The 14981-nt window shown below is 38.5% G+C and overlaps 1 protein-coding gene across 2 annotated transcripts in view; it reads left to right on the forward strand.

Moving 5' to 3' along the window:
- Positions 1–257: 257 nt before the first annotated feature.
- Positions 258–14981, forward strand: part of ITGAV (integrin subunit alpha V) — a 115826-nt gene continuing 101102 nt past the window's right edge. Inside the window, exons 1-2 of one of the 2 annotated variants that reach the window (XM_037849112.1) lie at positions 258–987; positions 11017–11147. In XM_037849112.1, the coding sequence (XP_037705040.1) occupies positions 815–987; positions 11017–11147 (304 nt within the window). In that variant the 5' untranslated portion in view covers positions 258–814. The remainder of the gene's footprint in view (positions 988–11016; positions 11148–14981) is intronic. The other variant, XM_037849110.1, reaches the window with a different exon arrangement.

A 14981-nucleotide genomic window follows, 5' to 3' on the forward strand; every position in this document is an offset into this window, starting at 1 on the left:
TCGTCGGTAAGAGGCTGTGCTAGCACTCTGGAAGTTTACAATTAAGTTCTGTTTGTGAGTGAATGGGTGGAAAGGGAAAAGACCGTTTGTAAGAGATTACCAGTATTATAAGTAGCAGGAGCACCAAAGGCTGTAATGCTTTCCTCATTTTTAAACAAAAGTCGCACTGGCGTTCCTGGCAGTACCGGGGAATAGGGGGACGGGGGGCGGTGCCTCCGCGCTCCAGAGGACGCCGACGGGTTGGGACGCTTGACCATCCCCAGTCCCCGCCCTTGGGTCTGAGGCCCGAGTCCTGGAGCGCTGCCGCTGAAGGGGACTTTGCGAGTCCTGGGCTGTTGCACAGGATCCCTGGTCTCGGGACAGTCGGCGACAGCACGCACAGAAGTGCGCTCGGCTCGCCCCGGTCGGAGAACGACTTTCCTCCTCCACTTCCTCCTTCTGCTGGGCGGCTCAGCCTCGCGGGGCCGGCTCCTCCTCCTTCTCTACCTCCTCCCCCAGCCGCGGCAGCTCTCAGGCCGGGATGTGCGGCGCTCACCCCCGCAGTCCCGAGCCGGAGACGCAGCGCTGAGCTTCAGAGCCGAGCGAAGCAAAGGGCCCCCCCGCGCCACCGCCCCTGTCGCGTGCGCCCGGCGCTCCACTTCCCTGGCGGCCGCCGAGACGTTCAGCCCTCCTGCCTTCCCTGGCGGTGTTCCTGCCTCTCAGGGAAGCGGGCGGCCGGCAAGTTTCAGCGCGTTCAGGAGGCGGCCGCGGGTTCCGGGTGTCCCGGGAGGGGTGGCCGCGGCTCCGGGCTCGGCGCCCCGCAAGCATTTCGGTGATGGCTTCTCCCCGGCGGCTGAGCCTCCGCCGCCTCCTCCTCCTTCTCCCCGGACTTCTACTGCCTCTTTGCGGTGCTTTCAACCTGGACGTGGACAGCCCTACCGAGTATTCCGGCCCGGAGGGAAGTTACTTCGGCTTTGCGGTGGATTTCTTCGTTCCCAGCGCGTCTTCGTAAGTGGCTGAACTCGGCAGGGGAGTCGGCCCCGTCCCTCTCCGCGCGCACGGCCGCTGCCCTTCCCCACCCGGAGAGGTCCCCGGGAAGGTCCTGCCGTCTGTGCCACCCCCGCCCCCCGTGTCCCCGATTGTATGAAATTTGGGGAGTTAAACTCCCTCGGCACCCCCAGTTCTCCGCTCTTTCCCCTTTTAAAATTAGTTGAGGGCAGATGGAGAGCTTTGAAACGGACCTGTGTTTAAAATTCGGGAAAAGTGGGAAATCAACAAAGGCTGGTCCCTGCTGGACTCCGCGCCGCTTCTGCCAGAATCGGGACCTGGTCAGTTTCATCTCCTAACTCCTTTTTCTCTTGAACCAGTTAGCGTTTCCTGTGTCTCTTTCTGCTTCACTGGCGCAACACCCGTCCTTTTCGCTCTTCCTAAACAAGCCCTCCCCCACTCTTTCCGCCTTCCAGAATCTCATTCTGTTTCTCCTCACTTACCCCTCTTCCCGACATTCAGATGACTAAAATAACCATATTGTTGGATTAAATACCTTGTGTCATATACGTGGGGCCTTTGCACATTTGAAGTTGAACAGATGAATTGAATGTGTCATCTGTTCTTTTTATAGTTATTCAGTATTTAGGTCATTGTTCAGAAAGAACAAGGGTGTTTGCTGAGTTTTCACTCACTGTAGTTCATTTGAATACTGCAGTATTTAAGAATTCAGTTATGTTTTCAAATTGTCAACGTTCCGCGTTGCAAGGACCGTCAGGATTTGTAACACAGTTATTGTTATTGGATTAAAAGTTGTCTCTGACTACCGAACGCTGACGTCATTCTCTCCGCCCCACCTCCATATTAGTGTCAGAAATAGTGATTTAATGGTGTCATTGGATGCTTTTTAAGTTTAAATCTTGTTACCAAGAGGGAGAACTGTTATTAAGGTTCTTTCTAAGTTCTTAGAAATTGCAACAACGTCTTTTTTTCTTTATATTTTTAAGTATTGCTTTTTTTTTGGGGGGGGGGAGATAATTTTGATGGGTGTTGATTGGATAGGCCCATTTTCCCAATACATTCATGCCTTATTGGAGGCTGGTCTAAATATTTTTCTGTGGCTGATAGAGCAATAAAGCAAGATGTATTTTCAGAGTCTTCCTGAATGTTGCTGAATATCATCCATTTCTGTGACAACTTTTGTAGCAATAGGCAGATTGGATGCAGTTCCTGGACAACTAGACATTGTTTTATGTACCAACCCAATTTTGTTCCTTGTTTTCAATTTCCATGCTTTCTGTGGGACCTGATTTTCCAAAATGATGAAATTTTCATTAGCTTTTGGCAACGTTTATCACTTTCTCATTTGATTTAATCATCTTTGTCATCCTTATTAATGTGTCAAGATTTAGTACTTAAATTAGCCAGAGTTAGCACTTAAATAGTTGTTCAGAGTTGTTGGAATGTTTTGCAAATGTTGCTGTTAATTTTCCACAGGTCCTCTGAGTTAAGTGAAAGATACATAACAAACTGATAAAATATTTGAAGTGTTATTACCTTGGAAAATGCAGTAATATTGAACTGTTGGTGTGAGATATTTGGTTATTGTTGTTTATAAGGCATGGTGGCCAGTGTTTGATCAGTGTTTGTGGTCGTTGAAAATACTATGACCTCACAAGTTTACATGACCTCAGAAGTAGGCCTTCAGTGGTAAGGTAAAATTGAATTGGGGTTTGGCGTCATATAATATTTTGAAATCTTTGTCAGGGAACTTTGTTATTGATGGACTAGCTCTAGATGTAGCCTAACTTAAAAAAAGAAAACCAATTTTGAGTTTTTTTTTTTAAAAACAAAATATATAAAAACAAAGGTTTCTAACTTTTTGTGTGTTTCAGATTTGACAAAAGTTATGCTTAAATTTGTATAAAGATACTTTTAAATTTAGCAAGCATTGGAATCCAAGGTACATGGGGATGTCATTTACAATGTTGCCAGCTGGATTTCTTGCTATTATTTGGCGTGATCATAAACTTGTGAAGGAAAAAAATCCGTATAATAAAGGAGTGTTGGCTAATTAAAGAATTCCTTTCTTCTAAGTGAAGAATACCTAGATTAGTGAGGAAACAAGTATACTTCTGCTGCTGCTTTTGGTTTCTAAAAGTGTCCAGATACTTCAAGCACATATTATAGAATTGTTTGTCATTTTTCTTTTTTTAAAACAATGTTACTAAATTAGCTCCATGTTGTGGACACTAATGTATCAATGTTTATCAAATATTAAGATAGCCCTCCAAAAATGTTCTCTGAGAATAACATAGGTTTGAAGTGAAAATTCACAAAAGTGATTTTTTTTTTTTTAATTATGAAAAAGTCAAAAGTAGCATTACTTAGTTTCTTTCCCCCTTTGGACATTAATTTATGGTGACTGTATTGGTAAATTTTACATAAAATTTAAAGCTTACATGCTGGCCAAGTATTAAAGTCATGTTTTTCTTGTGGAGAATAATCGGAGAAATTAAAAATGTATCTCAGGTTTAATTATAATAATATCTTATATTGATGAACCTATTTTACAAGTTACAGACACTTTTATTTATGATATTTCTTTCTACAGCACAAAACACCTGGGGAAAGGAAGCAGAAAGAATCATTCTTGTTTCCGATGAGGAAGCTGAGGCCAGAAGTAATTGCAGTCTTTAGATATTATTTGGGAAGGTTGATGGGGGATGGGAGACCAGGGAGGACTCAAAAGACAAGGGGGTATGAAATTCAAAGTCATTTTACTCTTTATATACAGATTTTGAATTTCTTAAGAGTAAAATAAATGATTTTCTTGTTTATTCTTAAAATATAGGTACATTATACAGTTCTCATTCTCATATTTTGTGTGTGTGTGTGTGTGTGTGTGTGTGTGTGTGTGTATAATATGCTATAATGAATAACACTGGGAGAGAGGGAGAGAATAGTTTCACTTCAGTGGGTTAGAATTCTAGTCCTTTCCCCATTAAACACTAATAGAGCCTTGTTTACAGTTACTCCAGTCTGTGTATTCCTGTGACTCCAAAGACATACTGTGGGTGAGTCTGCCCTGGTAGCAGAAGGTCCTGTAGAAGATTCAGTGGTTCTCAATCCTGACGGGTTTGCATCACCTGGTGAGCTTTTTAAATAAAGCAGCTGCCCTGGTGTATCTCAAATCTCATGTGGAACTCTAACTTCATATTCCAACAGCCTGTGGATCATTTCTCCTTGACTATCTCATCTTAACTCAATTACATTAAAAATGAACTCATTTTCACAAAGAGATTTCAGTTTCACCTCCCTGTTTCTATTAATGGTGCTGTCATTTTCTTGGTTGCCCTAGAAATAATTTTGTATTCCTCCCTCTGATTTTCTATTTTCTTTGTTTCTCTGCTGCACTCCTCCCATGTTAGTTACTGATTAGTTACTGATTAGTCACTGGGCAGAAGGTCCTGGAAATTCCTTCTTAATGTTTCTTGCATCCATCTCTGCTTTCCACCTTCTCCTACTACCCATTTCTTTCAGCCCACCAGTACCAGTGTGGTACTCAAGTCCTCATCCCTCTGACTGTCACTTGGCTCTTAGACTTGCAAACATCTTGTGTATTTTTACTAGTTTTATCTTTCTGAACTATCTCTTTGATCCTAGGATTTTGCTGCAAAAATTCCCTCAACAGTCCTCCCATGGCCACAAAGAAAGTCCAAACTTTATTCTTAGGGCCCATTGCAGTCTGTCCCAACCTGTATATACCTTTTTAACTTAATGCCCTATTTCTCCCTTCAACATTGTGATCATCTTCACAACGCTTCACAAAGTGAAGTCAGCTTACTTTTATGAATTTAAGTGTGGTTCTGGCTATTCTGATTGAATTTTCTTGTCATAACATTCTATTCGTACACAGACTATAGTCTTATTATTTAGAAAGTAAATGCATTACTGCTGATTAAGGCCAAAGGTTTTTAGGACATTATAAAAGAGGTGGAAAAATGTATAAAATTTGTAGTTATTGCTTCTATTTTATATAATTGTTGACTGTAGTTTGTTTTTTTTTTTTTTAAATGAAAAGTAGACTTGAGACTGGAATTATAGCTCTAAAATAATATGAAGTACTATTTTAAGCACATTATTTTCTATATATGTATATAATAATTCTTCAGAAGTTCCTTTGGTTAAGCTTCCTTGGTCAACCCAGAGTCAACTAAATGTATTAAACATGCTTTTATCTTGGAGAGGTCAGTGCTGAAAGCAACCAGCTAACTTAGTTCATTCAGAGGATTTGAAAAATGCACTTGTCATTGTTTGGCAGGCTGCCTCTCCTTGGTAGTCAAGGTCACATTCTGTGAAGCAACTGCCCTGAAAGTACATTTTGGATCGAAAATGAAGGGCATCCTCCCATTTGGTTTCTCTGACCCCTTTCCCTTCCTCCCTCCCCCTTTTCTTCCTTCACTTCTCCCTCCCTTTCTCCATCTCTCTCTTTTTTTGCCCTCCCTATTCCCCCCTCTTTCTCCCCTCCCCACCCCCATCAATCTGACCCTCCCTTTTCCCTTCATCCCTCCCCTCCTCTTTTTGCCTCTCTGTCCCCTTCCCCACTCTCCCCTTTGTTTTTTCTTCTTGGCATGAAATTAATAGCTCTGTTCATGAAGGTAAACTTAATTTTGGAGTCATTTAATAGAAAGGTCTGGCGTTTCATAAAAAGAACAAGGAGAATGGGAATCTTGGTAAAGTTCTTGGGCTAACCTTTTGGAGGGAGATGGGGTCTGTCAGGAGAAAGGTACAGGCATATGAAAATTTAAGTTGTTAATTTCAGATTTTCAGTGTCAGTCAGTGAAATCTCTTGTCAGCCTTACCCAACCCTGTGCATAGTCCCCAGTTTGCCCCTATTGTCAGGACATGTTGCAAGCCAATTATTCCTACACTTCTTTTTTCTTCAGAGCCATATTTGAGGTTTATCTACTTGACCATGAGTAGTCCTTAGAGAAAACTGAGGAAAAGACAGCCCTCTTTTATTAAACAGATTTTAACTTCTCATTTTTCCTGGTTTATCGAGCGTATTGTATCAATTGTTTTTAGTTCTAATACTATATAGTCGTGCATTTTAATGACTGTTTCAGATTTTCTAAGTTCGTTTTTATCTACTATCCACTTTCAGAAAATTGTTTTTATAAGTAATTACATTGAACATTGTTATCTCCATTCAATAGATGAGGGAGTGGAGGCTCAGAGACTTAAAGTAACTTTCTAAATTAGAGACAATGGTGCTTATATTGCAAAACATTTTTTTCTGGTCTCTAACACTTTTCATACTCTAAACTGTTATAGACATTCATTGGACATTTTAGATGAACTTCAAGTAACAGTTATTTAGTTATTCATAAAATGTTTTTACCAACAGGCTTTTTTTTTTTTTTTTTTGTAGTTTGTTGCTTTTCCTTATCTTTCTCATGTAGCATCTTCTACCATCCTTTGCCCTTTATTTTACACAAATATTTAATTTTTCTCTACACAGCCCTCTCTAGGACTTTAACATTTATTTAAAGTAATTTTAGAATTATAAGAAATCTTTATAATATTCTTAAAAGTAACTTAAATATCACATTGATGTTTGAGACAAAGAACTTTACTCCCCACTCCTTTTTTTCTTAACCTAGCATTTAGAAATTGACAATGTTCAGACATTCCTTTCCTCTTCTAGTCTTCCATTGCTGTGGCATTTCACCAGTGTGCAAGACTGTACATGAAGGTATGCTTAGGAAAGCTTGATGAACATCCACATTACCATCTAATTACCATCATTTCATGCCTGTAATGTGCACATGGCCTGATGGAAAGCAGCAGCCTTGTCCCTGATCTTAGGCAAAAAACTCTAGCTATGTGCTACCAATAAGAGTGCAATTTTCATTAGGAGAATTCTCCTCCTGTGCCCTTTCTTTGTCTTTGCTGTAGACCCTGTTCCCTAATAACTTCCCAGCCCTTTCTGTCTTAACAGTGCCAAGTAAAGAAAGGATCTGAAATCCAATATTAAGTAGCACATTAGAGATGAACTAGATGGGAGATCTGTGTTACATAAAGAAATTATCTTAAGGGTAATTTAAATACTTAATTGGATGTTTAATAAAGGCTTTCTGCATTTTGGGCAAATGGGATTGTGAAAAAGACTTATTTATGACTATTTTAAGGTAATTTGAGACCTATCGCTATCAAATTTCAGCTGTCATTTTAACAAAATTTTCTTGAGACCTTCTTAATGTAGCAGACACAAAGATGAATTAGTGTCCCCTATATTTAGGAGCCAATTTATTTTAAAGTAAGAAGAATAGCTTTGCAAAAATGTATCAGAGATTCTGTAAAGTGCTATGTGTTGACAGTCCAAAAAGAGTTTTGCTTGTAGGTTTCTAGGCAGATTCTGAGAACCAACTCAACTATCCCCATCTCCAGGAACCCTGACCTTTATCCACGACACTCAAAACATGTCCATACCTGTGCTTGTATTACCCATATAGGTAATGTTCTTATTCCCCATCACTCACCCAAAAGTGATTTAATTCAGATGAGGTGGGGCAGTTTTATGACTTTCGTGGCCAGATTTTTGGCCTGTTGAAAAAAATATTTCTTTGTAAATTATTTTACTGTTGTAACCATCTCTGCTTTGGAGAAAGTATTGGGACTAGGTGAATGAAGAGATGTGTGATAAGAAAGAGCTTCTCTTACAGGGGTGGGAGTTCTCTTAACTCATAGCCTTGGTTTTTTTCTTATAAAACTTTCTTGCTGAATGAAAACTAAGTTGATTTCATACTCAAAGTCATTTTGCTCTGATGAGAAAACCAGCATTGGTGTTTTGCTGATGCCAAATATGACTGCATGAAGCTTTATTAAGCAGGGTGCGGTTTGGTTGGAAATTTTGTCTTTATTTTGAATTTGTGGGTTTTAAGATGTGTCAGAGAGCAGAATTCCTATAAACCAGCAATTCATGTAACCAGCTCTTGACTAGTCTAAGTGAGATTTGGTATATACTACCCAGAATAAATGATAAATAAAAGTTAAAATGAATGCATTCCACATTTAAGGTATAGGCTTGTCTATCATTTCACATAAAGGTGAAAAGCAGTTGCAAATGTTTCCTTTGCTAGAAGAATTTTAGGGACTGAGTGTTTAATGGTGATAATGAAATAATGGTGCTGGCATTTATTGAAGGTTTACTTTAACTCTATCCTATGTTTTAGTCAGTTTCTTATCAGTCTCTTTTACCATATCTTCTTCCTTTACCCAATTCCTAAATTTTGTTGTCCCTCAGAGCTTACTTCTTGGCCCTCTTCTCTCTTTTCTCTGTGGCTTCTCCCTGGGAGAACTCATTCATTCGATTGTCTGATGCTCTCAACACATTATCTCAAAGGCAGACTTCAGAGACTACTTACTAGTTAAATATCTTACAGACATCACAAACTAACACTTTCAGAACTGAATTCTTGGCTTTCTCCTCAATACTAATCTGCCTCTTGCTCCCCCATCCTCTAGGCTTTTCTAGATCACTAACTGGCTCTACCATCTCTGCTGTCTCTCAAGAAAGAAACCTAGGTGACATTCTCTAATCTTTCTTTTCTCCCACATTCAAGACAACAGCTACTCCAGATTCTACTTCCAGATGTTTCTCAAATCTGCCCATCCATCTCTTTCTCCACCCACCCTCCTAGTCCATGTCCCTATACCTCCTCCCTTAGCTGCTGCAATAGTCTGCTATTCTAGCTCCATTTTTTGACCCCCTCTAATCTACTTTCCCCAGAGTGCAGTAAATTTAATTTTATTAGATTAAATCGTCGTTTTTTGGTTAAAAAACATTCAAAGTCATCACACCGACTTTGCATAAAAGCCAAAATCTTACTGTGGCCACAAAGGCCCTGCTTGATTTAGCGCTTACCAAGCTACCCAATTTGCTTATGTCACGCGCAGTTTACTTTTTTGCTCCAGCCACACTTCTCTCCTTGTACCTCCTGGAGGAAACTAAGCTCCTTTTTGCCTCCAGTCTTTCTCCCTGTACATAGAGAGAATGCTCCCATCCCACCTCCTTCACTTTTCCCTTGTAATCTTATAAGTCCCGATTTATTGGTGAGTTAGTGATACTTTCACTACTTTGTCTAAAGACTACTTTATCTAAAGACATCTCCCCTCCACATTCTTTGAAGTTATAAAGGAAGTCTATCTTCACTATCTAAAGGAAGTCTCTCCTCCATTCCTTAGGGATAGCTTCTTTATTTAAAGAAGATCTCCACTCCTTTCTTTTCTCCCACATTCAAGACAACAGCTACTCCAGATTCTACTTCCAGATGTTTCTCAAATCTGCCCATCCATCTCTTTCTCCACCCACCCTCCTAGTCCATGTCCCTATACCTCCTTCTCAGCCCATTGCTTGTTTCTTTCATAGCCCTTTTAACTGTAATTTGTTTTTGTTTGCTGGTTTCTTTGCCTTGTTCCCCCACAGGAAGTAAGCCCCACTGAGAGCAGGAGCCTGTTTGCCTCCTTCTTCCTGGTATCCCTAAGAGCCCAGCACTGGGCCTAAATGTAGAGGAGATACTCAATCCATATCCGTTTTTGGATGAATAAAAAACAACCAAAGAAACATCTATCTTTATGTTAAAAATATGACTCCTGATCTTTTTGACATCAGTTTGTTTTACCCTGATCAGAAATTGAATAGTGGTCCTTTTCTTTGACCAGAAATGGATTCGATTAATCTTGTTAAGAGAAATTAGTCACTACTTAAAGATTTTGAAGGACAGTAGTTTTTTCCTTTTTATTTTTATTGTGGCAACATAATTTCCCCTTTAAACCATGTTCATGTATACAACTCAGTGATGTCAGTTACATTTACAGTATTTTGTTATCAACACCACAGTCTATTACCAAAACTTTTCTGCACCCCAGACACCAACTCTGTATCCATGAGATACACTGCCCACTTTCATAGTAACCTATAATCCACTTTCTGACTCTGTGTATTTCCTTGTCTAGGTATTTCATTTTAGAGGAACCATGGAATATTTTTCCTTTTGTTTTTGGCTTTTTCACTCAGCATGATGTTTTCAAGGGTTCATGCGTGGTGTAGCATATATCAGATGAAATACAGTTTTAGTATAAGTTTTCCAAATGGGAAAATGACAATATTTGGGACATCATACTTTGGAGTTCAATTTTTTTTTTAAACTTAGCATTCAGGGTATAGGAAATGAGTAATAATCTAAATGCCTTCATTTTTGATTTACTATTGCTAATACAGAGAATGCAAACTGGGGAAAGAAAAAAGTCTTAATCGTGGTTTAGTTACTTAAATATCTGCTTCACCGTCATTCTGCTTGTTTATTATTTTGTCCCTTTCTGCCTGCATCACTCCCCTCATTTTTTCTTCTTCTACTATACGTCCTTTATTAAAAGTCAAGCAGTTTGTCCTTTGAACTCTTGTTTTACAGTGTTTTCTTTTTCCACAGCTTCTCTGCTGGACAGTTTCAGGAGACATGCTTTATCAATTTATTGTAATGAAGAGATTTCCTGTTTGTCAGAGGCTCTTCAGCTAGATTTTTGTATCTTCTGCTCTCCCATTCCGTGTCCATCCAGAGTCCTGACTATTTGGAGAAAAGGACTTTTGTCTTTACCCATTTTGTCTAGTTTATATAGTAAACCACAAACCCCCCTGCCCCCCAAAAAACAAAACAAAACCCAAAACTTCCCCAGTTCTAGCATACATATTTTAAACAGCTTTATTGAGATATAATTGACACACAATAAAGTCTGTGTATTTAAGGTGTACAGTTTAACCAGCATAAATTTTTAAAGAACATGTAACCCTGAAGTTACCTTATAATATGTTATTAGGATGAGTATCATCAAGCCATACCAAATAACAAAGATTATGCCCTTAGTGAATGGCTTTAAAAAAATAATACTTGTGGATAATATTAAGTGTATGATTGCTCCTCATAAATCATAAAATATTGTTTATGCTTCATGTCTTTTAAAATCTTCCCTCCCACTTTTGTATTTTAGCAGGATGTTTCTTCTGGTGGGGGCTCCCAAAGCAAACACTACCCAGCCTGGGATTGTGGAAGGAGGACAAGTTCTGAAATGTGACTGGTCATCTAACCGCCGGTGCCAGCCAATTGAATTTGATTCGACAGGTAAATGTTGATGCAGAAATTTATATCATTTCTCATAATTTATATCATTTGATTTTTTAAGCACTCAATTTGTTTAAATGTAACAATTTAATAAAATAATATATATAAGAACTCAGATCCCCAGAGACATTTATTTAAGGACAAATTATTATTATTTTTCCTATGATTTTATGGTATATGAAAGCATTAAAATGCATCATGTGTTTTTACATGATATATCCATTGCTTCAGATGTCTTCAGTATTAAACTGATAGTGTTAATCTGCAGAAATTCAGGGAAAAATCTATTAAAATGTTTTTGCTTATCTTCTGGGAAGCAAGGTTTTTATTTCTCTGTATGACAATTGGAAGTCTGACTCATTTATATTGTAGAAGATCAGCTTCCTAACTGTGATATTTTCAAGCCCTGGATTGTGCTGCCAAAACCAGTTTGTGTAATTTTTTGTCTTCAGGTAGATTTTGGTGACCCCCCCCCCCCAAAAAAAAAAACCAAAAAACTAAAAATCTTGTGCACAGTTTATTGAGAACATCTTGTGTTATGGTTCTAAAAACAGAATTTTGTCTATAGGGATAAATTTCAATGTCAGTCTGGATTGTGGTATTAAGGAGAAAAAATAGTATAAGGAAGATGAGAAATACAATATACATAATCCTACACATTTGTATATTTGTCTATCTATATATAAATTTGTGAAAGCTTAGTGAATCCTCACAGAAATAGTGTGACATTCCTATAGAACAATAAATGTTTTCACAAAATTTTTTAATGAATTGATTTGCTTTCTTTTATAAAGTGCTTTAAGCTGTGCCTTGAACAAAATTAATCAATTTTTCCATATTGTTATTTCCTGCTAGTTCTAAAATACATTGATTCTGGAAATTAAAATATCAGTGAAACAGGAATCGTGATGTGGGCTGTTCCATTTAACACTGTTATTAGTGCCAAAACGATTGTGTCATTAAGCCAACTCTTAATGAGAACCAGGTTGTTTATTTTTTTTTCCATTTGAACCCTCTGCATTAAACCTTGTTGTATGTTTTTCCCCCATATATGGCTAACATTTGGAAAATTCCAAGAGTGTGTTGAGTAGGCTAAGTTTTACCACAAATGGAGAAACACCTGTGATTCAGAATATTATGAGTCAAGGCATTTAAATCTTTTTTAAAAATATGAATACTAATAAAACAAAATTTTAGTTCAGTTTTGATAGGTTGAACTGTTCAGATATGTTTGTATATTCAGGACTGTAGGCTTTAGTGTATAACAAGATAGATTAGTACTGCTCCTTTCTGAAATTTTACTTAATGTAATTTTTTATTAAAAAATGTAATGTATGCACATGATTAAAAAATATCAAACAATCCAAAAAGGTATGCAAGAAAAATAAGACTCTCTTATATCAAACTCCTTAGTCAGAAGACTGGTTGCCATCAGTCTTAACAATTTCTTTTATCTAGAACTTTCTTATTTCTATACCTGTCTAAGTCTCTAAAAAAATAAACCTTACAAATAGGAACATACTACAGTTAGATACCTGGTTGTTTCTTTCCACCTAACTATAAATCATTTGGGATCCTTTCAAATCAACATGTAGGTATTATACCTCATTTTTTTGTAAATCTCTGATAGTATGCAACTGTACCTTATTTTTTTAACTCATATTTCCTGTTGATGGGTATTTAGGTTATTTCCAGTCTTTTGCTATAGTGGAAATTTTATATGTAACTGTTTGTGCAAATTGTGTGTATGTCTAAGATCAAGTCCTAGTGGTGGACTTTTGGAACAAGGTATATGTGTATTTAAAGTTTTGATAGATACTGCAAATTGCTCTTCACAGGTTTTACATCCCTCAAACTGTGTTTTCTGACTCCCATGCCAACATCTTTTAGCAGGATGTTTTTTATCTTTTGTCAATTTTATAGGAGAAAATTGTATCTTATTTTGATTTGCATTCCCTTAATTATCAATAAGACATTCTTTTTCTTATGAGCTAGTTATTTTTGATATTTGTACATAATTTCTACTAATTTTTCAGTTAAAATTAATCTCAATTGATGGCACTCAGTTCTTTCAGTTGCTTAGGTCAAAACCTGGTGTCATACTTACCTTGCATCTATTAATGAATAAAAAGTCCAGCTGCTTCTCATCACTTCTGCTGCTAACATCTCTGTCCAAGCCACAATTGTCCCCCACTGGACTATTGCCCTGGTCTTCTGAATTAGTTGGGGCACTGCCAGGAAGGAGATGGCACACTTAAATTGGGATAGTTGGAGGAGCGTTAACAAAGGGACTATTTGCAAAGTTTGGACAGAGTGTCAGGATAGTCAGAACCCTGGAACAAGTTACAACTTAGCCTCTAGCCTGAAGAGGGTGAGGGAAGGGAGCAGTTAATGGAATCTGGAGATAGAGAACTGGGAGGAGAGAGCCACACTGCGGGAGCTGTGGCTTTTGTCGAGGGCAGTAACCAGCCTACAGTGACCGGCAGCAGGGCGCTGGGTGTTATTCACCAGCTTTTCCTCTCTTCCTCTCCTTTGACCCTATGCTTGTGCTCCCCTTTGGCGGAATCTACTTGAGAACCGGAGGGCACAGGCAATCTGGGTAACTTCAGACTGGTCCAGGCAAAGAGAAGGGTGGAGTGAGGTGGAGTAGACCTGGAGGGGCAAATGGAAGGTAGTCTGCACCCTTCCTCACTGTTCTCTCCACTTCTGCCCTGGCCAGTTTATTCATCATAGGCAAGCCAGAGTGATACTTTTAACATATCATTCAGATTATAGCACTCCTGCTCAGAATCCACCAATAGCTTTCCATCTGTCTCACAGTAGCCTAGAAGTTTCTGCATATTCCAGCCTATTTATATCTTTAACCTCATCTTCTATTATTCTCCCTGCCTTTACTCTCTTCCGCCTCCATTGGTTCTCACCTCACCCTTGCATGGGCTGTTTCCTGTGCCTTGAACATTTCTTCCCCCAAATGTCTGTTGGGTATCCTCCATGCCCCTACCTTCCAGAATTACTCAAATGCTGTCTTCTTAGTAGTGCCCTGACCATCGTGTTTAAAATTACAACTCCTCCTTACCCACCTCATACTTCCACCCTCTCCTCTGCTTTATTTTTCCCTGTAGTACTCATATTACTATGTAAGTTATTTACTTATTTTTAATGTCTTTTTCTCTCAATTAGGATGTATATTCCATGAGGACAGGGTTTTTTTTTTTTTTTTTTTAATCTGTTTTATTCACTGAAACCTCAGGGCTTAGAACAATGCCTGGTGCAAGTTGGTGCGCTATAAATTGAATAGATGAGTGGATGAATGAATGAATCATAAGAGCTTTTGTATAGTGAGAAAATAACTAAAGTCTTTTAGTTATACATATACAAATAGGTGTTTTTGGTCTATTCTTGTCTTTTGTCTTTGTTTATGATTTTTCTGTAATCATTTTGTGTAACTTCTGAGTTTTTATGTCCTGTTTTGACATGTTCCCCCCAAAGAATATACAATTTATGACTTCATTTGTTACATTTGGATTTTTTGAATCCAAGTGGTGTTTATTTGGATGTAAGAGGACACTATAGATTTCAGTAATCTAGTCAAGGAAACACGTATCTAGAAACAGCACCAGTAGGCTGTGCCTGACTTTCATGGAAGAAATGCTTGACTTTTTAAAAGAGCATCATACTAAACTCCTTCTTAATACCTCTCTTCAGATGAATTCTCACCCCCTTCCTAGCTCCAAAACCTAAACATCTCTGCACAAATGTTTTTACCCTTTTCTATTATCTTGAAGGAGATAGTTGCCTTTGTCTCCAAGACTCACCCCTTCCCCTGTACTCGGT

The sequence above is a fragment of the Choloepus didactylus genome, chromosome 9, assembly GCF_015220235.1.
Source record: "Choloepus didactylus isolate mChoDid1 chromosome 9, mChoDid1.pri, whole genome shotgun sequence".
Lineage (NCBI taxonomy): Eukaryota > Metazoa > Chordata > Mammalia > Pilosa > Megalonychidae > Choloepus > Choloepus didactylus.